The 26,331-nt window shown below is 48.2% G+C and overlaps 2 protein-coding genes across 2 annotated transcripts in view; both read right to left on the minus strand.

Moving 5' to 3' along the window:
• Positions 1-26,331, minus strand: part of LOC140420057 (uncharacterized) — a 263,088-nt gene that overhangs the window by 230,457 nt on the left and 6,300 nt on the right. The gene's annotated exons all lie outside the window — the stretch shown is intronic.
• On the minus strand, positions 934-10,267 carry LOC140420054 (uncharacterized). Its single transcript, XM_072504072.1, has 2 exons — positions 10,190-10,267; positions 934-7,445 (listed from the first exon to the last, which is right to left on the minus strand). The coding sequence occupies exon 2, from the start codon at positions 7,085-7,087 to the stop codon at positions 5,912-5,914; it is 1,176 nt and encodes a 391-aa protein (XP_072360173.1). The 5' UTR covers positions 7,088-7,445; positions 10,190-10,267; the 3' UTR covers positions 934-5,911.

Raw genomic sequence — 26,331 nt, forward strand, 5'->3', positions numbered from 1 at the left:
AGTGACCGATATAACAATCAGTCGGAGGCCCATTTCCCAGTCAGTCCTCCAGCACCTTCCTGTCTCTCTGTTAGTGCGATGCCCATCTGGTGCACAGGCCCCGTTATTCTCAGCCAAATTCAGCCTCAGCTCCATCTCCTGCCTGTCATTGACATGAGCAATAGACAGTAAAGTGCCCGAGGGCAAATGGAAAGTCAAAACTTGTGGTTCTAAACCAAGACTTTATTCAGTCAAATCCGTGTTATTTATCCTGAGGTTTCTATTATTAGATTTAGGCACTGGAGGCAAAGGGTGGGGTTTTTAAAAGGGTAACTTTCCCTTTCTAACTTTGTGCTGTCTATAGTGTCAGCTGTGGCTCAGCGGGCAGCTCTCTCACCTCGGAGTCAAAGGTTGCGGGTTCAAAGCCCAGTCCAGGGACCCAAGGACAAAATTCAGTTCCAACATTCCTCGTCCCAGCACTGAGGGAATGCTGCACTGTCAGAACAGCCTTCTTTCAAATAAGATGTTAAACTGAGGCTCTGTCTGTCCCTATCAGGTGGGTGTAAAAGTTCCCACAGCCACTATTTTGAAGAAGAGCTGGGGAGTTATCCCCGGTGTCCTGGTCAATATTTATCCCTCAATCTACATCACTAAAAACAGATCATCTGCTCATTATCACCTTGCTGTGTGTGGGATCTTGCTGTGTGTAAATTGGCTGCTGTGTTTCCTACATTACAACAGTGACTGCACTTCAAAAGTACTTCATTGGCTGTAAAGCACTTTGGGACATTCTGTGGCTGTAAAATGCGCTATAGAAATGCAAGTTTTAAAATTTATGTTTTCTGATCTTGTTGTCTGGAACTTTATTGATTTCAGCCACCCCCAACTTACCATTGAATAAATTCTCTTTGGTTCAGACAAGGCAATTAAGGCAAAGACAGAATTTGCTTTATATTAAATTTTAAAAGTTTATTCAAAGAAACTTTAAGACATTGACTTTTACAACTTCATTTGGGTGATCGGTCTGCAGAAGCGTAACCCACTCTGGCTCCTTCTTTGACAGTAATTCCTGTGGAATTCAGCCTCGGGAGTCTGGCTCCTTCTTTGACATTCATTTCCTTGGAACTCGGCCTCAGGAGTCTTCAGCACTTGGCCAGCAAGGAAGACCTTCGGAACCTCTACTTTTATCCCCAAAGTGACCATTACCTCACATCAGAGTTGGGCCTGTTGTAACATGACCATTGGTCAAGTTGGTCACTGGATTAATTTAATTGGATCCCCAATTACTGACACCACCTTCTCTCATTATCTCAGACAGGAATACAATGGATCTGTTTCATACTATCCGTTTATCTGATTCTATACAATGCCTTATTCAGAGTTTCAAATGTTGAGGCTAATCAGAGCTTGAAGGTCTCTCTTGCCAGTACATTTATCCTCATTGCACATTCTTTACAGACACAGCAATTAGTTTTTACATTTTTACAGCAAATAAAACTCAGTCTCTTATTAGAACTACTGATTCATTGTTGATTATTTTATTGTAACTCAATTAAGGCACATTACTTAATCAGTCATCTGTCACTGACTGGTAGCTAATTAATATCGTAATCTTTAATTAATGCATTCGGTTAATACTATATCCACTGGTTGGAAAAGACTTTTATGGAAGACAATCACTTTCTTTCTTACTAACTTTGATTGGATTGAACAATGAGTCTTACACTTGAGCCAGACTTTGGCAGGATATGATACCCTGTCGCTTTACAAAATTCTGGAACAATTTGTTACTTTGAACAATTTCGCCTCATTCAGCAGTTTCTTGAAACTGTTTGGTTTATACAGAATGAATTTTTAAAATAAAGGTCCAGTCACGTTTCAGAGTTTAACATGGCTTCCTTAACCTTGTTACTTACAACAGTGAAGTTGGACGAGTGATTGATTTTTTAAAAGATTATTAATGAGGCGTACCCAGAATTTCCGACATTACAACAGTCACTACACTTCAAAAGTACTTCAAAGGCTGTAAAATGCTTTAGGAGATCGTGTGGTCACGAAAGGTGCTATAGAAATAGATACAGAATCCCTTGAATGCAGAAGGAGGCCATTCAGCCCATCGAGTCTGCACCCACCCTTCAAAAGAGCACTCTACCCATATCCACTCACCCATAACCCCATAACCTAACTTGCACATGCCTGGACACTGGGGGGACAATTTATCAGGGCCAAACACCCCAACCCATACATCTTAAGAACGTAGAACAGTACAGCGCAATACAGGCCCTTCGGCCCTCGATGTTGCGCCGATCTGTGAAACCACTCTAAAGCCCATCTACACTATCCCCTTATCGTCCATATGTCTATCCAATGACCATTTGAATGCCCTTAGTGTTGGCGAGTCCACTACAGTTGCAGGCAGGGCATTCCACGCCATTCCTACTCTCTGAGTAAAGAACCTACCTCTGACATCTGTCTTATATCTATCTGCCCTCAATTTAAAGCTATGTTCCCTCATACTAGACATCACCATCCGAGGAAAAAGGCTCTCACTGTCCACCCTATCCAATCCTCTGATCATCTTGTATGCCTCAATTAAGTCACCACTTAACCTTCTTCTCTCTAACGAAAACAGCCTCAAGTCCCTCAGCCTATCCTCATAAGATCTTCCCCCCATAGCAGGCAACATTCTGGTAAATCTCCTCTGCACCCTTTCCAATGCTTCCACGTCCTTCCTATAATGCGGCGACCAGAATTGCACGCAATACTCCAAATGCGGCCGCACCAGAATTTTGTACAGCTGCAACATGACCTCATGGCTCCGAAACTCAATCCCTCTACCAAAAGCTAACACACCGTACGCCTTCTTAACAACCCTCTCAACCTGGGTGGCAACTTTCAGGGATTTATGTACATGGACACCGAGATCTCTCTGCTCATCCACACTGCCAAGAATCTTACCATTAGCCCAGTACTCTGTCTTCCTGTTATTCCTTCCAAAATGAATCACCTCACACTTTTCTGCATTAAACTCCATTTGCCACCTCTCAGCCCAGCGCTGCAGCTTATCTATGTCCCTCTGTAACTTGTAACATCCTTCCGCACTGTCCACAACTCCACCGACTTTAGTGTCATCTGCAAATTTACTCACCCATCCTTCTACGCCTTCCTCCAGGTCATTTATAAAAACGACAAACAGCAGTGGCCCCAAAACAGATCCTTGTGGTACACCACTAGTAACTGCACTCCAGTCTGAACATTTCCCATCATCCACCACCCTTTGTCTTCTTCCAGCTAGCCAATTTCTGATCCAAACCACTAAATCATCCTGAATTCCATGCCTCCGTATTTTCTGCAATAGCCTACCGTGGGGAACCTTATCAAACGCTTTACTGAAATCCATATAAAGCACATCAACTGCTTTACCCTCATTCACCTGTTTGATCACCTTCTCAAAGAACTCAATAAGGTTTGTGAGGAATGACCTACCCTTCACAAAACCGTGTTGACTATCTCTAATCAAATTATTCCTTTCCAGATGATTCTACATCCTATCTCTAATAAACCTTTCCAAGACTTTGCCCACAACAGAAGTAAGGTTCACTGGTCTATAGTTACTGGGGTTGTCTCTACTCCCCTTCTTGAACAAGGGGACAACATTTGCTATCCTCTAGTCTTCTGGCACTATTCCTGGAGACAAAGATGACTTAAAGATCAAAGCCAAAGGCTCAGCAATCTCCTCCCTAGCTTCCCAGAGACTCCGAGGATAAATCGCATCTGGCCCAGGGGACTTATCTATTTTCACACTTTCCAGAATTGCTAACACCTCCTCCTTCTGAACCTCAAGCCCTTCGAGTCTAGTAGCCTGTATCTCAGTATTTTCCTCGACAACATTGTCCTTTTCCTGTGCAAATACTGACGAAAAATATTCATTTAGCACCTCTCCTATTTCCTCGGACTCCACGCACAACTTCCCACTACTGTCTTTGACTGGCTCTACTCTTACCCTAGTCATTCTTTTATTCCTGACATAACTATAGAAAGCTTTAGGGTTATCCTTGATCCTACCTGCCAAAAACTTCTCATGTCACCTCCTGGCTCTTCTTAGCTCTCTCTTTAGGTCCTTCCTAGCTAACTTGTAACTCTCGAGCGCCCTAACTGAACCTTCACGTCTCATCTTTACATAAGCCTCCTTCTTCCTCATGACAAGTGTTTCAACTGTTTTAGTAAACCACGGTTCCCTCGCTCGACCCACATCCTCTGTTCCTTGAACAAGCTCCACATTTCCATTGTGCCCATCCCCTGCAGTTTTCCTCTCCATCCAATGCATCCTAAGTCTTGCCTCATCGCATCATAATTGCCTTTCCCCCAGATACAACTCTTGCCCTGCGGTATATACTTATCCCTTTCCATCACTAAAGTAAACATAATCGAATTGTGGTCACTATCACCAAAGTGCTCACCTACCTCCAAATCTAACACCTGTCCTGGTTCATTACCCAGTACCAAATCCAATATGGCCTCGCCTCTCATTGGCCTATCTACATACTGTGTCAGGAAACCCTCCTGCACACATTGGACAAAAACGGACCCATCTAAAGTACTCGAACTATAGCGTTTCCAGTCACTATTTGGAAAGTTAAAGTCTCCCATAAGAACTACCCTGTTACCTTCGCTCCTATCCAGAATCATCTTTGCAATCCTTTCCTCTACATCTCTGGAATTTTTCGGAGGCCTATAGAAAACCCCTAACAGGGTGACCTCACCTTTCCTGTTTCTAACCTCAGCCCATACTACCTCAGTAGACGTGTCCTCATCAAACATTCTTTCTTCCACCGTAATACTGTCCTTGACTAACAATGCCACCCCTCCCCCTCGTTTACCACCCTCCCTGAGCTTCATGAAATATCTAAACCCCGGCACCTGCAACAACCATTCCTGTCCCTGCTCTATCCATGTCTCCGAGATGGCCACAACATCGAAGTCCCAGGTACCAACCCATGCCGCATGTTCACCCACCTTATTCCAGATGCTCCAGGCATTGAAGTAAACACACTTTAAACCACCTTCCTGCCTGCCGGTACACTCCTAGAAACGTTGAAACCTTACTCATGACCTCACTACACTCAACCTCCTGTATACTGGAGCTACAATTCAGGTTCCCAAGGATGTTGGCACCCCTGTTGGGACAGAAGATGCGTTGGTGGAATTTTGGTAGTACACTCGAGGTTGATCTGGTTGAAGTACCTAGCCATGATGAACAAGGCCTCCAGGTATTCTGTTTTATTGTTATTTATAGCGGTGTACAATTCATCAAGCGCCTTCTTCACTTCCGCCTGGGGTGGGATGTAGACCGCCGTGATGATGGCAGAAGTGAACTCCGTGGAAGGTAAGAATAAAGAAAATTACAGCACAGGAACAGGCCCTTCGGCCCTCCCAGCCTGCGCCGATCCAGATCCTTTATCTAAACCTGTCACCTATTTTCCAAGAAAGAACAAAGAAAATTACAAAATGTAGTATGGACAGTACTTCAGTCGGGTATTCCAGATCCGGGGAGCAGTAGTTCACCAGGGTCGCCACGTCCGAGCACCAGGAGTTGACGAGGAGACAAATCCCTCCACTCACTCAATGTTCAGTCCTGGATGTGATTGACAGCAGGAATAACAGCAGAATCTAACCAGTCATCACGTGTGAACCCTTCGGTGTCTCAGCATGTTGGACGACCGAGTGAATCCCTCTCCACAGTGAGAGCAGGTGAATGGCTTCTTTCCAGTGTGAACTTGCTGGTGTCTCCACAATGTGGATGATGTTTGAAACCACTTTGTGCAGTGAGAGCAGCTGAACGGTCTCTCCTCAGTGTGAATGTGCTTGTGGAACTTCCAGTACCTGAGAGCTTTTAAACCCACTCCCAGAGTCGGAACATTTAAAGGGTCTCTCATTGCTGTGAGTGACATTGTGGCTCAGCAAGTGATGACTGAGTGAATCTTTTCCCAGTCGGAGAGGTGAACGGGCTCTCCCCAGTGTGACCTCGCTCGTGTTTCATCAGGTTGGAGGAGGTTCTAAAGCTCTTTGTGCAGTGAGAGCAGCTGAACGTTCTCTCCTCAGAGTGAACGTGCTGGTGGGACATCAGTAGCTGAGAGCTTTTGAAACCCCTCCTGCAGTCAGAGCATTTAAAGGGCCTGCTCTTGGTGTGATTGACATTGTGTTTCAGCAGGCTGCATGAATGAGCAAATCCCTTATCACACACAGTGCAGATGAACGGCTTCTCCCCGGTGTGAACTCTCTGGTGTGTCTGCAGGTGGGGTAACTGAGTGAATCCCTTATCACACACAGTGCAGATGAACGGCTTCTCCCCGGTGTGAACTCGCTGGTGTGTCTGCAGGTGGGGTAACCGAGTGAATTTCTTATCACACACAGTGCAGATGAATGGCCTCTCCCCGGTGTGGACTCGTTCGTGTCTTCGCAGGCTGCCAATGTTAGTGAATCCCTTTTCACACTGAGAGCAGGTGAATGGCCTCTCCCCAGTGTGAACTCGTTCGTGTCTCTGCAGGTTTCCAATGTCAGTGAATCCCTTTTCACACTGAGTGCAGATGAATGGCCTCTCTCCAGTGTGAACTCGTTCGTGTTTCCGCAGGTTGCCAATGTCAGTGAATCCCTTTTCACACTGAGAGCAGGTGAAAGGCCTCTCTCCAGTGTGAACTCGCTGGTGTGTCTGCAGGTGGGATAACCGAGCGAATCCCTTATCACACACAGAGCAGGTGAATGGCCTCTCCCCAGTGTGAACTCGCTGGTGTCGCTGCAGGCTGGATAACTGAGTGAATTCCTTCCCACACACTGAGCAGGTGAAAGGCCTCTCCCCAGTGTGAACTCGCTGGTGTGTCTGCAGGTTGGATAACCGAGTGAATTCCTTCCCACAGTCAGAGCAGGTGAACGGTCTCTCCCCAGTGTGAACTCGTTCGTGTCTCCGCAGGCTGCCAGTGTCAGTGAATCCCTTTAAACACTGAGAGCAGGTGAACGGCCTCTCTCCAGTGTGATTGCGTTGGTGCCTTGCCAGCTCGTCTGGGGCTGTGAATCCCTTCCCACAATCCTCACATTTCCATGGTTTCTCCATGGTCTGGGTGATCTTGTGTCTCACCGTGTTGGACGATCAGTTGAAGCCTCGTCCACACACAGAACACCTATACAGTCTCTCCCTGCTGTGAATGGTGAAGTATTTTTTCAGGCTGTGTCATTGGTTAAAGCTCTTCCCACAGTCAGTGCTCTGTAACAGTCTCACACGGGGGGTGTGTGTGTCTCAGTGCTTTTCCAGACACACTGTTGTTTAAAATCTCTTGAAGCAGACAGAATAGACAAACATTTCTCCTTCTAGATTCAAAGGCCGATGATCCCAAGAATTGAGTGACTCAGTCAGTTCTTGACGTGATATTTAGTTTGCGATATTGGTCTCAAACTCCTCTCGTTCAAACTTCCTGCAAACAGATTTTACAATAGTAATCATTGTCAGTACAGGATAGAAACTCAGAACAGACAATTCTAGTTTCTATCGAACATTCTTTCCTCTCTCTTTCCCTGAAATGCTCTAAATCTCAATCCCACACACTCTCCCTCCATTCTCACTCTGCTGGATCTAATATTCACCCTCCCACTTCTCCTGAAGGTGCTGATTCAGGCTGATTGATAGATCCAAGCTCACTGCTTCCTGTCCTGGACACACAGACCTGAAAATCTTCATGCAGGCTGCCAGACAGGTATATATCTATATTACTGGATGAAAAATGTGTGTAATATGCAGACTGTATTCATTTACTTTCTCTCCCAATTTTCCTGAAGGTGCTGGTCAACGAATCTCAACTCACTAAAACCTGTACAAGAGTAGAGAATCTCCAGACAAGTACATTTACTGATTAGAGATGGGGAAATTCTGAGGAAGAATTTTATTTAGTCATGGAGTGGTCATGACAGGGAACTCACTGCCTACAAGGGTTGTGGAAGTCGAGATGATCAATAATTTAAAATAAAATAGGATGGTCACTTGAAGAAAATAAACTTGCAGGGGAACAGGGATATCGAGGGGGAATGGGACTGACTGGATTGCTGTACAGAGAGTCAGCATTGACTTGAGTTCCCAAATGGATTCTGTCAGTGCTGCAATGACTGTATGACTGGAAATATATAATGTAGGTCCAGTACTATATTACAAAACTAGAAATAATAATAGATGTATTTTATTACAGAACCATCAATAATATATATAATACATACCATATAACGCTAGACATATCTCTGTCCGGTATTAAATTTTTAAAAATTAATTTACGGGATGTGGACAATGCTGGTTAGGACAGCATTTACTGCCCATCCCCAGTTGCCCTTCCGAAGTAGTGGTGAGCTGCCTTCTTGAACTGCTGCAGTTCTTGACGTGTAGGTACATCCCGTGCTGCTTTTTTAAAATTTGTTTTTTTATAAATTTAAAGTACCCAATTCATTTTTTTCCAATTAAGAGGCAATTTAGTGTGGCCAATCCACCTACCCTGCACATCTTTGGGTTGTGGGGGCGAAACGCTCGCAAACACGGGGAAAATGTGCAAACTACACACGGACAGTGACCCAGAGCCGGGATCGAACCTGGGACCTCGGCGACGTGAGGCAGCAGCGCTAACCACTGCTCCACCATGCTGTCCTACATCCCCTGTGCTGTTAGGGAGGGAATTCCAGGATGTTGCCCAGGGACAGTGAAGGAACGGCAATATATTTCCAAGTCAGGGTGGTGTGTAACGTGGAAATGAACCTCCAGGTGGTGAGGTTCCCAGGTATCTGCTGCTCTTGTCCTTCTAGATGGTAGTGGTTGTGGGTTTGGAAGGTGCTGTCTGAGGAACCGTTATGATTTACTGCAGTATATCTTGTAGATGGTATACACAGCTGCTACTGTTTGTCGGTGGTGGACGGTTTGAATGTTTGTGGAAGGTGACGCAATCAATCAGGCTGCTTTGTCCTGGATAGTGTTGAGCTTCTTGAGTGTTGTTGGAGCTGCACTCATCCAGCAAAGTGGAGCGTATTCCATTACACTCCTGACTTGTGCTTGTAGATGTCTGGTAGACAAGCTTTGGGGCATCAGGTGGTGTGTTACTCGCTGTAGGATTCCCAGCTTTTGACCTGCCCTGGGAGCTACAGTATTAATATGGCTAGTCCAGTTCAGTTTTGATCAATGGTAACCCCCAGGATGTTGGTTGTGGGGGATTCAGCAATGAAAATGCCACTGAATGTCAAGGGGTGGTGGTTAGATCCTCTCTTGTAGGCGATGGACATTGCCTGGCACTTTTGTAGCACCAATGTAACTTGCCACTTATTAGGCCAAGCCTGGATATTGTCCAGGTCTTACTGAATTTGGACATGGACTGCTTCATTATCTGAGGAGTTGAGAATGGTGCTGAACATTGTGCAGTCATCCACAAACATCACCACTTCTCACCTTATGATGGAAGGGAGATCATTGATGAAGCAGCTGAAGATGGTTGGGCTGAGGAAACTGTCCTGAGGAACTCCTGCAGTGATGTCCTGGAGCTGAGATGATTGACCTCCAACCACGACAACCATCTTCCTTTGTGCCAGGTATGACTCCAACCAGTGGAGATTCCCATTGACTCCAGTTTAGCTCGGGCTCCTTGATGCCATACTCGGTCAAATGTTGCATTGATGTCAAGGGCGGTTACTCCCACCTCACTTCTGGCATTCAACTCTTTCGTCCAAGTTTCAACTAAGGGTGTAATGAGGTCCGGAGCTAAGTGACCCTGGCGGAACCCAAACTGAGTGTCCAGGAGCAGGTTATTGCAGAATAATTGCCACTTAATAGCAACTTTGATGACTCCTTCCATCACTTTGTTGATGATGGACAGTAGACCTACAGAGAAGTAATTGGCTGAGTTGGATTGGCCCTGTTTACTGTCCCCTTAAATGTCCGTCATCTCCTGGGGAAACCAGCCCTTTAATTGTGAACATTAGGAAAGAGACCATCCTTTTAGCCAGACAAATAAATGTGTCAAGCTGAAGGAGCAAAGGATGTCAATGCCTTTCAGAGAGAGAGAGAGAGAGACCTGTGCCAAGCTTTCCAGGGTCTGCACCCTCCCTGGATTCACTTCCTTTCCCTTCAGTTGCTGCAAATCACCAATTGAAGACAATAAATGGAAAGAGGGAGAAAAGAAAGTGCTTTACTCACAGATGTTGGAGACAGGAGTCTGTGTGAAGCTCAAGCTCATTCAGAGTCGGAGGAACAACAGTTTTGCTCTGATTGGGGGAGGAACAGAGTCCTTCCGGTCCTCCAGTCTTCCTATTGGTCACCTCAGCAGAAAGGTCAGCGGAAGTGAGCTCCCCTGCACATGCGCAGCTTCCCCTTCCCTTAGACATGCGCAGTCCCGTATCAGGGGTGGGGGAGGGCTTTCACCGACGGCCGGAATTGTCAGCCGGTTGCCTGGAAACTTGTCTCGAGTATATGTGGGGGAAGGAGAACAATGGGTGGGGCCGGGACTCCCGCATCTGCGCTTTGGGCAGTGACGTCACCGCGGAGCGGGTTTATTCCTATTGGTTGATTTCGAGGACGAGCTCCTTTGAGATGTCACAGTGTGGAGGTTGGACAATGAGTTTCAGACTAAAACATTCTCCTCTGGGCAACATCTGGGAGCAAATCAATGGTTCATAAGATATAGGAGCAGAATTAGGCCATTTGGCCCATCGAGAGAACCCTTCAACCCGATTAAAAATCTGTCTAACTCCTCCCTAAATTTACTCACTGTCCCAGCTTCACCGCACTCTGGGGTAGTGAATTCCACAGATTCACAGCCCTTGGGAAAAGCAGTTTCTCCTCAACTCTGTTTTGAATTTGCTACCTCTTTTTTTCAATAATTGTTATTTTTAAAAAATATATATTTTATTAAAGTTTTCAAACACAATTTTCCCCCCTTACAAATCAACAAAAACGGTAACACGATAACTAATAGATAACATTGTTTAAATAAAGTAGTGAACTAACAAAATAACACAAAATAGTGCTCCCCCCCCCCCCGCCCCATCTGGAACAAAAACAATTTACCGCTCCCCCACCTCTCTTTCTGGGCTGCTGCTGCTGGCCATCTATTTTCCCCCTAACGTTCTGCTAGATAGTCGAGGAATGGTTGCCACCGCCTGGAGAACCCCTGAGCCGATCCTCTCAGTGCAAACTTCATCCGTTCCAGTTTTATGAACCCTGCCATATCATTTATCCAGGCCTCCATGCCGGGGGGTTTCGCTTCCTTCCACATGAGTAAAATCCTTCGCCGGGCTACCAGGGACGCAAAGGCCACAATATCGGCCTCTTTCGCCTCCTGCACTCCCGGCTCATCCGCTACCCCAAATATAGCTAACCCCCAGCCTGGCTTGACCTGGACCTTCACCACCTTCGAGATCACTCTTGCCACTCCCTCCAATACTCCTCCAGTGCTGGACACAACCAAAACATATGTGTGTGGTTCGCCGGGCTTCCCCCGCACCTCCCGCACCTGTCCTCCACTCCGAAGAACCTGCTCAACCTCGCTCCCGTTATATGTGCTCTATGTAGCACCTTAAATTGGATCAGGCTAAGCCTGGCACACGAGGAAGAGGAATTTACCCTACTTAGGGCATCAGCCCACAAACCCTCCTCAATCTCCTCCCCGAGCTCTTCTTCCCATTTTCCTTTCAGCTCTTCTACCAGCTCCTCCCCCTCTTCTCTCATCTCCCGGTATATTTCGGACACTTTGCCCTCCCCGACCCACCCCCCCGAAAGCACTCTCTCCTGGATCCCCTGTGTCGGGAGCAGCGGAAATTCCCTCACCTGTTGTCTCGTGAACGCCCTCACCTGCATATACCTAAAGATATTCCCCGGAGGCAGCTCATACTTTTCCTCTAGCGCTCCCAAGCTTGCAAACGTCCCATCTATAAATAAGTCTCCCACTCTCCTAATTCCTGCCCGGTGCCAGCTCCGGAACCCTCCATCCAACCTCCCTGGGGCAAACCTATGGTTGTTCCTGATCGGGGACCACACCGAGGCTCCCAACACACCCTTCTGTCGCCTCCATTGCCCCCAGATACTTAATGTTGCCGCCACCACTGGGTTTGTGGTAAACCTTTTCGGGGAGAGCGGTAGTGGTGCTGTCACCAGCGCTTTTAAGCTCGTTCCTTCACAGGACGCCATCTCCAGCCTTTTCCACGCCGCCCCCTCTCCCTCTATCATCCACTTGCAGATCATCGCCACATTGGCGGCCCAGTAATAGTCTCCCAAGTTCGGCAATGCCAGTCTCCCTCTGTCCCTGCTACGTTGCAGGAACCCCCTCCTTATCCTCGGGGCCTTCCCTGCCCACACGAAGCTCATGATGCTCCTATCTATTTTCTTGAAAAAGGCCTTAGTGATCAATATGGGGAGACATTGAAACACAAATAGGAACCTCGGGAGGACCATCATCTTAATCGCCTGCACTCTGCCCGCCAGTGACAGCGGCAGCATATCCCACCTTTTGAAATCCTCTTCCATTTGCTCCACCAGCCGAGTCAGATTGAGTTTGTGTAAGGTTCCCCAGCTCCTGGCTATCTGAATCCCCAGATATCGGAAGTTTCTTTCCACTCTCCTTAGCGGCAGGCCATCTATCCCTCGACTCTGGTCCCCAGGGTGTATTACGAAAAGCTCACTCTTCCCATGTTAAGCCTATATCCCGAGAAATCTCCAAACTCCCTCAATACCTGCATAACCTCTGTCATCCCCCTCACTGGATCCGCCACATACAGCAGTAGGTCATCTGCATAGAGTGACACTCGGTGTTCCTCTCCCCCTCTAACCACCCCTCTCCATTTCCTGGAGACTCTCAGCGCTATGGCCAGTGGTTCAATTGCCAGCGCGAACAGTAATGGGGACAGAGGGCACCCCTGTCTTGTTCCCCGATGTAACCGAAAATACTCCAATCTTTGCCGATTTGTGACTACACTTGCCATTGGGGCCCCATAGAGGAGTTTAACCCAGCTGCCAAACCCCTCCCCAAACCCAAACCTCCTCAGCACCTCCCATAAATATTCCCACTCTACCCTATCAAATGCCTTCTCTGCATCCATTGCCGCCACTATCTCTGCCTCCCCCTCTGCTGGGGGCATCATTATCACCCCCAATAGCTGTCACACGTTGACATTCAATTGTCTCCCCTTTACGAACCCTGTCTGATCTTCGTGCACCACCCCCGGGACACAATCCTCTATCCTCATTGTCAGCACTTTTGCCAACAACTTGGCGTCCACATTCAGGAGCGAGATAGGCCTATAAGACCCGCATTGCAGTGGATCTTTATCTCGCTTCAGGATTAGTGATATCATCGCCTCCGACATTGTCGGGGGTAGAGTCCCCCCTTCTCTGGCCTCGTTAAAGGTTCTTACCAGCAGCGGGGCCAACAAGTCCATGTATTTCCTGTAAAATTCCACCGGGAACCCGTCAGGTCCTGGGGCCTTCCCTGCCTACATGTTCCCCAGCCCTTTGGTCACCTTGTCCACCCCAATTGGCGCCCCCAGGCTTGCCACCTCCTGCTCCTCCATCCTCGGGAACCTTAGTTGGTCCAGAAACTGCTGCATCCCCTCTTTTCCCTCCGGGGGTTGGGACCTGTATAACCTCTCATAAAAGGTCTTAAACACCTCATTTACCTTCCCTGCTCTCCGCACCGTAGTTCCCGTTTCATCCCTAACTCCCCCTATTTCCCGCTGTCCTCTTACGAAGCTGGTGGGCCAACAGGCGACTCGCCTTTTCCCCATATTCATATCTCATCCACTGTGCCTTCTTCCACTGTGCCTCTGCCTTCCCTGTGGTCAGCAGGTCAAACTCCATCTGGAGTCTTCGCCTCTCCCTATATAGTCCTTCGTCCAGGTCCTCCGCATATCTTTTATCCACACTCAAAATCTCCCCCAGTAATCTTTCCCTCTCTTTGGCCTCTGTTTTCCCCTTGTGAGCCCTGATGGAGATCAACTCTCCCCTGACCACCACCTTCAGCACTTCCCATACTACGCCCACTCGGACCTCCCCATCATTATTGGCCTCCAGGTACCTTCCGATACATCCCCGCACCCTTCCGCAGACTCCCTCATCCGCCAATAATCCCACATCCAGTCGCCAGAGTGGGCGCTGTTCCCTTTCCTCTCCTAGTTCCAGATCCACCCAATGTGGGGCATGGTCTGAAACAGCTATGGCCGAGTACTCCGTTCCTTCCACCCTCAAAATCAGTGACCTTCCCAAAACGAAGAAATCTATCCGGGAGTATACCTTATGGACATGGGAGAAAAAGGAGAACTCTTTGGCCAGCGGCCTAGCAAATCTCCACGGATCCACTCCCCCCATTTGGTCCATAAACCCCCTAAGCACCTTGGCTGCTGCCGGCCTTCTTCCGGTCCTGGATCGAGATCTATCTAACCCTGGGTCTAGCACGGTGTTGAAGTCCCCCCCCCATTACCAGGTTTCCTACCTCCAGGTCCGGGATACGTCACAGCATCCGCTTCATAAATCCCGCATCATCCCAGTTCGGGGCATATACATTGCCTGCAGTCTGCCACTCACCATCACGTATCTGCCACCGCTGTCCGCTACAATGTTCCTAGCCTCGAACGACACCCGTTTCCCCACCAATATGACCACCCCTCTATTCTTTGCGTCCAGCCCTGAGTGGAACACCTGTCCCATCCATCCTTTCCTTAACCTAACCTGGTCTGCCACCTTCAGATGTGTCTCTTGAAGCATTGCCACGTCTGCCTTCAGTCCTTTTAAGTGCGCGAACACTCGGGCCCTCTCACGTTCCACGTGATCAGCCGGACTGGGGGGCTGCCCGACCCCTCCCCTGTCGACTAGCCATCACCCTCTCTGGGCCAGTTCCACGTCCCGGTCCCGTGCACCCACCCGTCCCCCAGGCGGCGCATTCCCGCCTCGACCACCTTTTCTCTTTCCAGCTCCCTTTCGATCTCAGCAGCAGCAACCCACTTATCCCCATCTAGCATGGTTACTCCCCCCATATTGCTTCCGAAAGTCAGCTGACTTCAACTGACCCCGGCTTCTCCTGCTCTCTCCTTGACCCCCCCCCCCCCCCCCCCCCCCCCCACCACCCCACCGTGTGTGGAACTCCCATCCTCGTTGCGCCTATCTTCCCGCCATCATCTCTCTGGCGCGGGAAAAAAAAACGCGCTTTCCTAGAATCATCCCGCCCCCTATGGCGCAGCTCCCCTTACAGCCCCGTTCCCATTCCCCATCCCCCGCCTGTGTCTCTTTTTCCCCACCACCGGCGCCCACATTTCTCAGTGTCCCCCCCGTCAAAGACCGTCCCGATACAGTGAACCTCCCTTTCCCCAATTTACATCTCTATACATCAACATTGTCGTTTCCCCTCCCACATCAGTCCCTCAGTTCTGGTCCAGTTTCTCTTTTTGGATGAAGGTCCATGCTTCTTCCGACGTCTCAAAATAGTAATGTCTATCCTAGTACGTGACCCATAATCGCGCCGGCTGCAACATCCCGAACTTTACTTTCTTCTTATGCAGCACTTCCTTGGCTCGGCTCGCCCTCCTTCTCGCCACCTCCGTGCTCCAGTCCTGATACACTCGTATCAGCGCATTCTCCCATCTGCTACTTCGTACCTTCTTGGCCCAGCTCAAAACAACCTCTCTGTCGTTGAAGCGGTGAAATCGCACGATCATCGCCCTTGGTGGTTCTCCAGCCTTTGGTCTCCTCGCAGGGACCCGATGGGCCCCTTCCACTTCCAAGGGGTCCGAGGGGGCCTCAGTTCCCATTAGCGAACATAACATCATGCTCGCATAAGCCCCGCCGTCAGCTCCTTCCACTCCCTCGGGAAGACCCAGGATCCGGAGGTTCTTTCTCCTTGATCTATTTTCCAGGACTTCAATTCTTTCGATGCACTTCTCATGAATCGCCTCGTGCGTCTGCATTTTGACCGCCAGGCCCAGGATCTCGTCCTCGTTATCAGTTACCTTCTGCTCCACCACACAGAGCTCTATCGCCTGGGCCTTTTGTGTATGTTTAAGCCCCTCGATTGCCTGTAACATCGGGGCCAGCACCTCCTTTTTTAGCAGCTCCACACACCGTCTGAGAAATTCATCCTGATCCGGTCCCCATGTCGCCTGGGCTCCCTCCGGCGCCATCTTGTTTCTTTCTTTCCTCTGCCGCTGCCCTCGAGGATCCTCCGTGATCTGGCCACCGCCGCCGATCTTTTTCTTTCACGCTGGGGGGGGACTCCCTGCTGCTTCACCCCACACCGGGTTTTGTTGCGAAAATGTCCCGTTGGGGCTCTTAAAAAGAGCCTGAAGGTCCGTCAGAGCTGGAGCTGCCGAAACGTGCGGCTTAGCTGGTCAGCGCCGCAACCGGAAGTCCAATAATCTTTATTGTCACAAGTAGGCTTACATTAACACTGCAATGAAGTTACTCTCAAAAGCCCCTACGCTCCACATTTTGGCACCTGCTCTCAGTGTGGGAAGGGATTTATTTCCACATCCCACCTGCAGATACACCAGCGAGTTCACACAGGGGAAAAGCCGTTCACCTGCTCTCAGCGTGAGAAGGGATTCACTCAGTTGATCAGCCTGCAGATACACCAGCGAACTCACACTGGGGAGAGGTAGTTCACCTGCTCTCAGTGTGGGAAAGGATTCACTCGGTTCGATAACCTGCAGTCACACCAGAGAGTTCACTCTGGGGAGAGACCGTTCGCCTGCTCCCAGTGTGGGAAGGGATTCCCTCGCTTATCCCACCTGCAGACACACCAGTGCGTTCACACTGGTGAGAAGCCATTCACCTGCTCTCAGTGTGGGAAGACATTCACTCATATGTCCAGCCTGCAGACACACCTGTGAGTTCACACTGGGGAGAGACCATTCACCTGTTCTCAGTGTGGGAAAACATTCACGTTGTTATCCAACCTGCGGGCACACCGTCGCGTTCACACTGGGGAGAAGCCATTCGCCTGCTCTCATTGTAGGAAGGGATTCACTCGGTTATCCAACCTACAGACACCAGCGAGTTCACACTGGGGAGAAGCCGTTCCCCTGCTCTCCTTGTGGGAAGGGATTCACTCGGTTAGCCTGTCTGCAGGCACATCAGCGAGTTCACACTGGGGAGAGGCCGTTCACCTGCTCTGAATGTGGGAAGGGATTCCGTGATTCATCTCAGCTACTGAGACACAAACAAGTTCACAAGTGATTACAGGGGTTGGATTCTGCTGTTAGTGTTGCTACTCTCAATTACATCCAGGACTGCATTTTGTTCATTCTGACAGTTGGTCAATGGGGATGGTTGTCGAGTTTTCTCTGCTGGACTGGCTGGTCTCACAACTTTGACTCCAGTGGGCTGACGCTCTTTGAGCCTTGTTGCGAATACCTGGTTTCAAATTTCATAAGGATCACAGATTGAAAGTTGGTTTGGAAGTTGGAAGCTGTTTCCTTCCCATTTCTGTTTGGATCTCCCTAAAGCATGCCACCTTGCCATGGAGATGGGCAATGGAGGGTACATGGATCTTTTGTTTAATTTATCTCGGTGTTTCTCGCAGAATAAAATTATCAAGCTATGGGGCAGGTTGTCTGACATGGACTGAGAAACAACATTAAATGGTGTGATGGGAGACAGGCAATAACTAATATTACAGGGGATTGGTTAGCTCAGTTGGCTGGATGGCTGGTTTGTGATACTGAGCAACACCAACAGCGTGGGTTCTACTCCGTACCAGCTGAGGTCATCCAAGAAGGCCCTGCCTCCTCAACATTGCCCCTCGTCTGAGGTGTGGTGACCCTCAGATTAAATCACCACCAGTCAGCTCTCTCTCTGTTTCTCACAAAGGGGGATGCTCTTACGAAATTCTGACAGTGGTACCAGCCAGTAACAAGGTTAAGATAAGGGAGTTATGTATACTCAAGACCCAAGGACGGTCGATGAGGGGGTCTGGAAGGCATCATGAGTTCATGAGTAACCCTCTAGCTGTCCATGAGCTGATCACCCAGTTCCCTGCTGCCCAGTAACCACTTTCATTGGATCTACCAGTCAATGTGTGCAACCTACAATCATTGTGATTGGATCGTGTCTGGCTGAGTTGGGCTGACTAACTATTTGAAATTGTATAAATGATGATGATTCCCTTTGTTCAGTGGAGAGGTATCTGCCTTTGCCCAGAGGCTTACTCCCCGCCGGCGTTACAACAATAAACTGTTTGATGTTTGAAGCAGACCTGAATGTCGAGGGATTCTTTTGGATTCATTCATGCGAACAGAAGCATAACCTACTTTTGTATTCAATTCCCCCACAATAAACAATAACATTCTAATAGCTTTCCTAATTACTTGCTGTACCTGTATACTCGCCTTTTGTGATTCATGCTCTTGGACACCCAGATCCCTCTGAATCTCAGAGCTCTGCAATCTCTGACCATTCAGATAATAAGATTTTTTATTCTTTCTGCAAACATGGACAATTTCACATTTTCCCACATTGTTCTCCATTTCCCAGATCTTTTCCCACTCACGTAACTTATCTATATCCCTTCGTAGTTTCATGTCCCCTTCACAATTTACTTACCTACCTACCTTTGCAACATTGGAACATAGGAGCAGGACTTGGCCATTCAGCCCGTCGAGCCTGCTCCACCATTCAACACGATCATGGCTGACCATCCACTTCAATGCCTTTTCCCCACCCTATCCCCATATTCCTTTGTGTTATTGGGATTTAGAAATCTGTCAGCCTCTGCTTTAAACACACACAGTGACTGAGCTCCCACAGCCCTCTGGGGTGGAAAATTCCAAAGATTCACAACCCTCTGAGTAAAGAAATGTCTCCTCTGAGACCGGTCCTAAGTGGCTTCCCCCTTATTTTGAAATTGTGTCCCCTGGTTCTAGACTCCCCAACCAGGGGAAACATCTCACCTGCATCTCGCCTGTCTATTCCTTTATGGATTTTGTAGGTTTCATTGTGATCACTTCTCATTATTTGACACTAGAGAACACAGGCCAGGTTTCCCCAATCTCTCCTCTAAGGGCAGTCCTGCCACCCCCGGAACAAGTCTGGTGAACCTTGATTGCCCTTTCCCTCTGGCAACAAGGGCAGTAAAACTGCACACAGTGCTCCAGCTGCGGCCTGACCAAGGTTCTACACAACAGGTACATTCTGGACAGTCTCATGACTTTGCATTATTTTATCCTGGATAGTATGGGGGAAGAGGTGGCCTAGTGGTATTGCCGCTGGACTAATAATCCAGAGACCCAGGTATTATTCTGGGGTTCGAATCCCACCAGGACAGATGGTGAAATTTGAATTCAATAAAAGTTTGGAATTCAAAGTCTAATGATGACCATGAAACTATTATCGATTGTTGTAAAAACCCATCTGTTTTACTAATGTCCTTCAGTGAAGGAAATCTGCCATCCTTACCTGGTCTGGCCCACATGTGACTCCAGAGCCACACAGATGTGGTTGACTTTTAACTGTCCCCCACTGTAATGACCTAGCAAGCCACTCAGTTCAAGGGCAATTATGATTGGGGAACAAATGCTGGCCCAGCCAATGATGCCTACATCCCAAGAAAAAAGTTTTATCATACTACTACAGGTAGATCCAAAATAAATACATTTGTCTCGGTTCCATTGAGTCTACAGCACAGGGCCTGGCCAGTCGGCTCAATTGGTCTCTGTCTGTATTTATGCTCCACATGAGCCTCCACCCAGTCCTCTTCATCTCCCCCATCAGCATATCCTTCTATTCCTTTCTCCCTTGTCAAGATACAGGAGTATTCATGTTGTTCACCTCAACCACTCACTGTGGTAGTGAGTTCCACATTCTCACCACTCGCTGGGTAAAGAGGTTTCACTTGAAATCCCTATTGGATTATTGAACCCCTGAAAATGGATTGAAAATGCACGCAGCATTTGACAGAGATCGGATGAATTGTCAGCGCAGATGGGGCAGCATGGTGGCGCAGTGGTTAGCAGTACTGCCTCACGGTGCTGAGGTCCCAGGTTCGATCCTGGCTCTGGGTCACTGACATGTGTGTGCACATTCTCCCCGTGTTTGCGTGGGTTTCACCACCACAACCCAAAGATGTGCAGGCTAGGTGGATTGGCCACCCTAAATTGCCCCTTAATTGGACAAAATGAATTGGGTACTCTAAATTATAAAAAAAGAATTGCCAGCGCGGATAGAGATAAATGTGTGTCCTGATAGACATTACAGAGACTTGTTTGAAAGGTGACCAAGGCTGGAATCTAAATGCTGAAGGGTATTTGACATATTGGAATGCATGAAGCTCGGAAAAGATGATGGGATTGCTCCTGTTCATTAAGGATTATATTAGTTCAGTACTGAGAGATCAACTTAGCCTGAAAGTTCAGGGTGTGGAATCAGCTTTGCTCGAGATAAGAAATAATACGTTACAAGGTCTCATGTGAGTAGTTAATGGGCCTCCTAACAGTAGTTACATTGTAGCTAGTGTGTACAGGAAGTATTAAATAAGGCTTGTAATTAATGTACCACAATAATCATGGGTGACTTTAATCGAATATAGATTGGGAGAGTCAGATAGGCAGAGATAGCCTGGAACATCGGTTAATAAAGATTTTTGGGGAGAATTTCTTGGAGCAGTTCCTTCTGGAGCCAACCAGGGAGCAGTCTATCCTAGACCTCCGTGTGCAGTGAGACAGGCTTAATCAATAAATATGTGGTGATGGAGCATCTATGTAACAGTGATCATAATACTGCACATTCTCCCGTGTCTGCATGGGTTTCGTCCGGGTGCTCCGGTTTCCTCCCACAAGTCCTGAAAGACGTGCTGGTAGGTAATTTGGACATTCTGAATTCTCCCTCTGTGTACCTGAACAGGCGGTGGAATATGGTGACTAGGGGCTTTTCACAGTAACTTCATTGCAGTGGTAATGCAAGCCTACTTGTGACAATAAAGATTCTTATGTAAGTCAATGTTTATTCATTTTAATAGTTCGGTTTTAGTTATGTTCAGTTATCACAGAATCAAAGTGTATGAATCAATTCACTCAATACGGTATCTCACTCTGAGTCTCTGTATTCAGGTGCACTCGTCCTTGACAAGTGACTTGTGCCATATTGTCTTCGGCCAAAGTAGGTTTAATTTTATGGTTTTACCACAAGACTAATGATGAATGAGAATCTCTGTTATTGCAGGATTTGACTAAACAGCTGGCTTGCAATGCAGAACAAGACCAGCAGCGCGGGTTCAATTCCCGTACCGGCTCCCCGAACAGGCGCCGGAATGTGGCGACTAGGGGCTTTTCACAGTAACTTCATTGAAGCCTACTTGTGACAATAAGCGATTATTACTACTACGTGTCGATGCTAGAGAAATGCTGTCTTAAATTGTATTTGCTTTTTAACTTATTGCAAAAGAGTCACTTTCCTTCAAATTGTACAACAGATTTTCTGCATTGTTGTGGTTTTATCAGTTCCTGTAATGGTGTTGTAGTTATGTCGTTTCTGTGACTTTTATTTCTTGTGAACATGTAATTTATGAACAGAAAATGATATTTTGTAACGTGTATCTTGCTACTTGAACTGTAGCACACCGATCACCGTTACAAATTTATTTTGTGTTCAGTAGGAATTGCTGTATTAGTTTAAGTTTGTGTATCTTGTGCACTTTCAGTTATTTGTATTTAAGTAACTTGCTTCAGACATTGACAATCACTAAGTTACACATGACACCTGAAGATGTATCATCTCAGCACGGTGGCACAATGGCTAGCACAACCTCTTCACAGCACCAGGGACCCGGGTTCAATTCTGGCCTTGCGTCAATGTCTGTGTGGAGTTTGCACGTTGTCCCTGTATCTGCGTGGGTTTCTTCTGGGTGCTCCGGTGTCCTCCAACAGTCCAACGGTGTGCAGGTTAGGTGGGGTTATGGGGATAGGGTGGGGGAGTGGGCCGAGATAAGGTGCTCTTTCAGAGGGCCGATGCAGACTTGATGGGCTGAATGGCCTCTTTCTGCACTCTAGAGATTCAGTGGTGCTATGGTATCAGTTAGGACGATGAGCCTGACGAATATTAATCATGAGAAAGTGACACCACAATGAGAAAGTGACATCACACATCAGCAAGGTGACCGATATCCTTCAGAGACCAATCAGACATTGATCGTACCCCATTTAACCAATCAGGGACTGATCATGGGCTGCTTGGGCCAATCAGAACCACAGGATACTACCAGCCATGCGTAGAGGTAGGTACTAGAAAGGGTTAATGAGCTACAATTCTCTGGAGCTCCATGCCCAACACAACATGAAGTAAGAGGATAGACTTCAGTCAACAGAACAAGAGACAGCTCCACAGTCACCTGGAAGCTGAGAGCTGGTGATCCAGAGTGAACGGACTGATCCACTGCCTTTGTTAATTATTGTGATTTTGTACTTATTACAATTAACTTAATAAATTCTGTGACAATATTCTTGTACCCGGAATGGTCTGTAACTAGTCAGGAACTGCAGGTAAGTTTCACAACACAGTCTGACGTGTAATTTGAGTGTTACAATTGAGATTGGAGCCAAACCCAGATCTTACAATAGGATCGAATTTCACATTCCGTTTGGGTATCCTGCACTAACAGTGATGGCTTTTGTAAACTTTTACAGGATATTAGAAGGGGAGGAGTTACAGACAGAAATTTCACACCAAACATCACATCAAGATGTGACAGAGTCACTCGATTCATGGGAGCTGAATATCATCGACCTTTGAATGTAGAATGAGAAATGTTTGTCTGTTCTTCTGCTGAAAGAGATTCTTACACATCACTCAGTGTACAGACACTGAGCCAGGCTCATCCGAGTGAGGCATCACTAAAGAAATCCATTTTATATTTTGCAGCTCACCCAAAGATGGAAATTTCAATGCACATTTCTTCATCTTGTATTTTTTAATGTTTTGTTCGCCCGTTAAATATCCTCGACTTCTGGACGTTTCATTACAGAACTCAGCTCGAAAACTTGTATCCGGCCTTGCCTGTGTGCCCCATTCGTCAATTCAACTTTGCAGCAGCTCAGTCCCAGCTTTGGAAACATCTTCATCTTTCTGTGAGGCCCCGGCCCCATTGACTGTGACAGGGTTCATACTGTCTCCGTGAGATTGTTGATGTAAAGTCACGTCAGACCCACACTGCCCGATTTCCAATCCAATTTATTTAAAGGTCCCAGAAGCCTGACTCCAACCTTAAATGTTGTTCTGATCCTGTCAGTAACATTGGTTTGGAACTCACTCGTACCACCACATAGGCAGTCATCAACATGCATCATAAAGATGCCCGAGAGTTTCCTGCCATGGTACCAATAAAGCACGGCAGCTTCTGCCTTCAGGTAGAGACAACCCGACTTGAACAAAACTGATCTAACTGAGAAGTGCCATACACCCTGAAACATCGTTCAAAACATCGACAAACTTATTGAACTTCCAAAGTCTTCCATACATCTGGCACCTTAGGAGGTTGCAGAAACACTGACCCTCTGGAGGTGATCCCCAGCGCAAATGCAGCTTTTATGTTTCTTGACTGAAAGTTCCGGGAAAATGTAACGAAAAGGGCCAAAGAAATTTCAAAATGACCTTTCCCGCTGTGGGCAAGTCCACTCTGACCTCTTTATCTCGCAAAGCTTCTTCAAATCCCCACGCCACTAACCTCACCTTGGGCCTTATAAGTTCCATCTGGTTGGACCTTTTCTGTGCAGATCCATCGATGTGATGATGCTGGCTGACCCCTATCTGGGACCTCTGACCACACGCCAAACTCTGTCCAACTGCCTAACTCTTTCTGTTTCACCTCCAGTACGGCTTTATCCCCTCATATTTTGGCAGCTACAAAACCCTCTCGGTCACGGGGACTTCAGTATCGCCCCCAAACATATCCTTGGTATAAAACCGACAATTCCCTGCCTGAAATGTTCCAGTTATTGAAATTACATTGAATGAATGTCAAAGAAACAGACCAGAAACAGCTCCCTGAGGTTGAGAACCACCTAGGGTGACAATCGTGCGATTTCATCGCTTCAATGGTAGAGAAGTGGTTCTGAGATGGGCCAAAAAGGTACGAAGTAGTAGATGGGAGAATGCGGTGGTACGGGCGTACCAGGATTGGAGTGCGGAGGTGGCGAGAAGGAGGGCGAGTTTTAATCGAGCCAAGGAGGTGCTACACAAGAAGAAGGTGAAGTTCGGGATGCTGCAGCCAGCGCGACTATGGGTCACGTACCAGGAGAGACATCACTACTTCGAAACGGCAGAAGAAGCATGGACCTTTATGAAAAACGAGAAACTGGATCGGAACTGAGGGACTGATGTTAGAGGGGAAATGACACTGTCAATGTATATAGGGATGTGAATTGGGAAGGGGGGACACTAAGAAATGTGGGCGCCGGTGGGGGGAAAGAAGAGACATAGGCGGAGGATGGGGAATGGGAGTGGGGCGGTAAAGGGAGCTGCGCCACAAGGGGCGGGACAACTATAGAGAATACGGGGCTTACTGTCCTTGTTCCCGCGCCAGAAAGGTGATGGCGGGAAGATAGGCGCAAGGTTGATGGGAGTTCCCCACACGGGGGGGTCAAGGAGTGAGCGGGAGAAGCCGGGGTCAGTTGAAGTCAGCTGACTTTCGGAAGTAATATGGAGGGAGCAATCACGCTAGATGGGGATCTAGCGGGGGGGGGGGGGGGGGGGGGATAACTGGGTTGCTGCTGCAGAAATCAAAGAGGAACTGGTTAAAGAAAGGGTGGTCGGGGCTGGAATGCGCCACCTGGGGAACAGGTGGGAGCGCGGAACCGGGACGTGGGACTGGCCTAGAGAGGGTGATGGCTAGTCGACACGGGAAGGGGGCAGGTAGCCCCCCAGTGCGGCTGATCACGTGGAACGTGAGAGGCCTAAATGGACCGATTAAAAGGGCACGAGTGTTCGCGCACTTGAAAGGACTGAGGGCAGACGTGGCTATGCTTCAGGAGACGCACCTGAAGGTGGCGGACCAAGTTAGGTTAAGGAAAGGATGGGTGGGACAGGTGTTCCACTCAGGGCTGGATGCAAAGAATAGAGGGGTGGCTATACTGGTGGGGAAACGGGTATCATTCGAAGCTAGGGGCATTGTAGCAGATAGCGGAGGCAGATATGTGATGGTGAGTGGCAGACTGGAGGGAACGGAGGTCGTGTTGGTTAACGTATATGCCCCGAATTGGGATGATGCGGGATTCATGAAGCGGATGCTGGGACGTATCCCAGACCTGGAGGTAGGAAACCTGATAATGGGGGGAAGACTTCAACACCGTGTTGGACCCAGGGTTAGATAGATCTAGATCTAGGACCGGAAGAAGGCCGGCAGCGGCCAAGGTGCTTCAGGGGTTTATGGACCAAATGGGGGGAGTGGATCCATGGCGATTTGTTAGGCCGAAGGCCAAGGAGTTCTCCTTCTTCTCCCATGTTCACAAGGTGTATTCCCGGATAGATTTCTTTGTTTTGGGAAGGTCGCTGATCTCGAGGGTGGAAGAAACTGAGTATTCAGCCATAGCTGTCTCAGATCATACCCCACATTCGGTGGACCTGGAACTAGGAGAGGGAGCAGCGTGCACTCTGGCGATTAGATGTGGGATTGCTGGCGGATGAGGGAGTCTGTGGAAGGGTGCGGGGATGTATCGAGAGATACCTGGAGGCCAATGACGACGGGGAGGTCCGAGTGGGAGTAGTATGGGAAGCACTAAAGGTGGTGGTCAGAGGAGAGCTGATCTCCATCAGGGCCCACAAAGAGAAAATAGAGGCCAAGGAAAGGGAAAGATTACTGGGGGAGATTTTAAGGGTGGATAAAGAATACGCGGAGGCCCCGGAGGAAGGACTATACAGGGAGAGACGCGACTCCAGACGGAGTTCGACCTTCTGACCACTAGGAGGGCGGAGGCGCAGTGGAGGAAGGCACAGGGGATGAGATATGAATATGGGGAAAAGGCTAGTCGCCTGTTGGCCCATCAGCTGCGAAAGAGGACAGCGGCGAGGGAGATAGGGGGAATTAGAGATGAAAAGGGAGCTACGGTGCGGAGAGCAGGGAAGATAAACGAGGTGTTTAAGACCTTTTACGAAAGACTTTATAGGTCCCAACGCCCGGAGGGAAAAGAGGAGATGCGGCAGTTTTTGGACCAATTAAGGTTCCCGAGGGTGGAGGAGCAGGAGGTGGAAGGCCTGGGGGCACCAATTGGGGTGGACGAGGTTACCAAGGGGCTGGGTAACATGCAGGCAGGGAAGGGTTCCCGGTGGAATTTTATAGAAAATATGTGGACTTGCCGGCCCCGCTGTTGGTAAGG

The sequence above is a fragment of the Scyliorhinus torazame genome, chromosome 5 (assembly GCF_047496885.1).
Source record: "Scyliorhinus torazame isolate Kashiwa2021f chromosome 5, sScyTor2.1, whole genome shotgun sequence".
NCBI lineage: Eukaryota > Metazoa > Chordata > Chondrichthyes > Carcharhiniformes > Scyliorhinidae > Scyliorhinus > Scyliorhinus torazame.

What these genes read in the sequence shown, in the direction of transcription:
- LOC140420054 (XM_072504072.1), bottom strand. Translation starts at nt 7,087, where the DNA reads ATGGAGAAACCATGGAAATGTGAGGATTGTGGGAAGGGATTCACAGCC.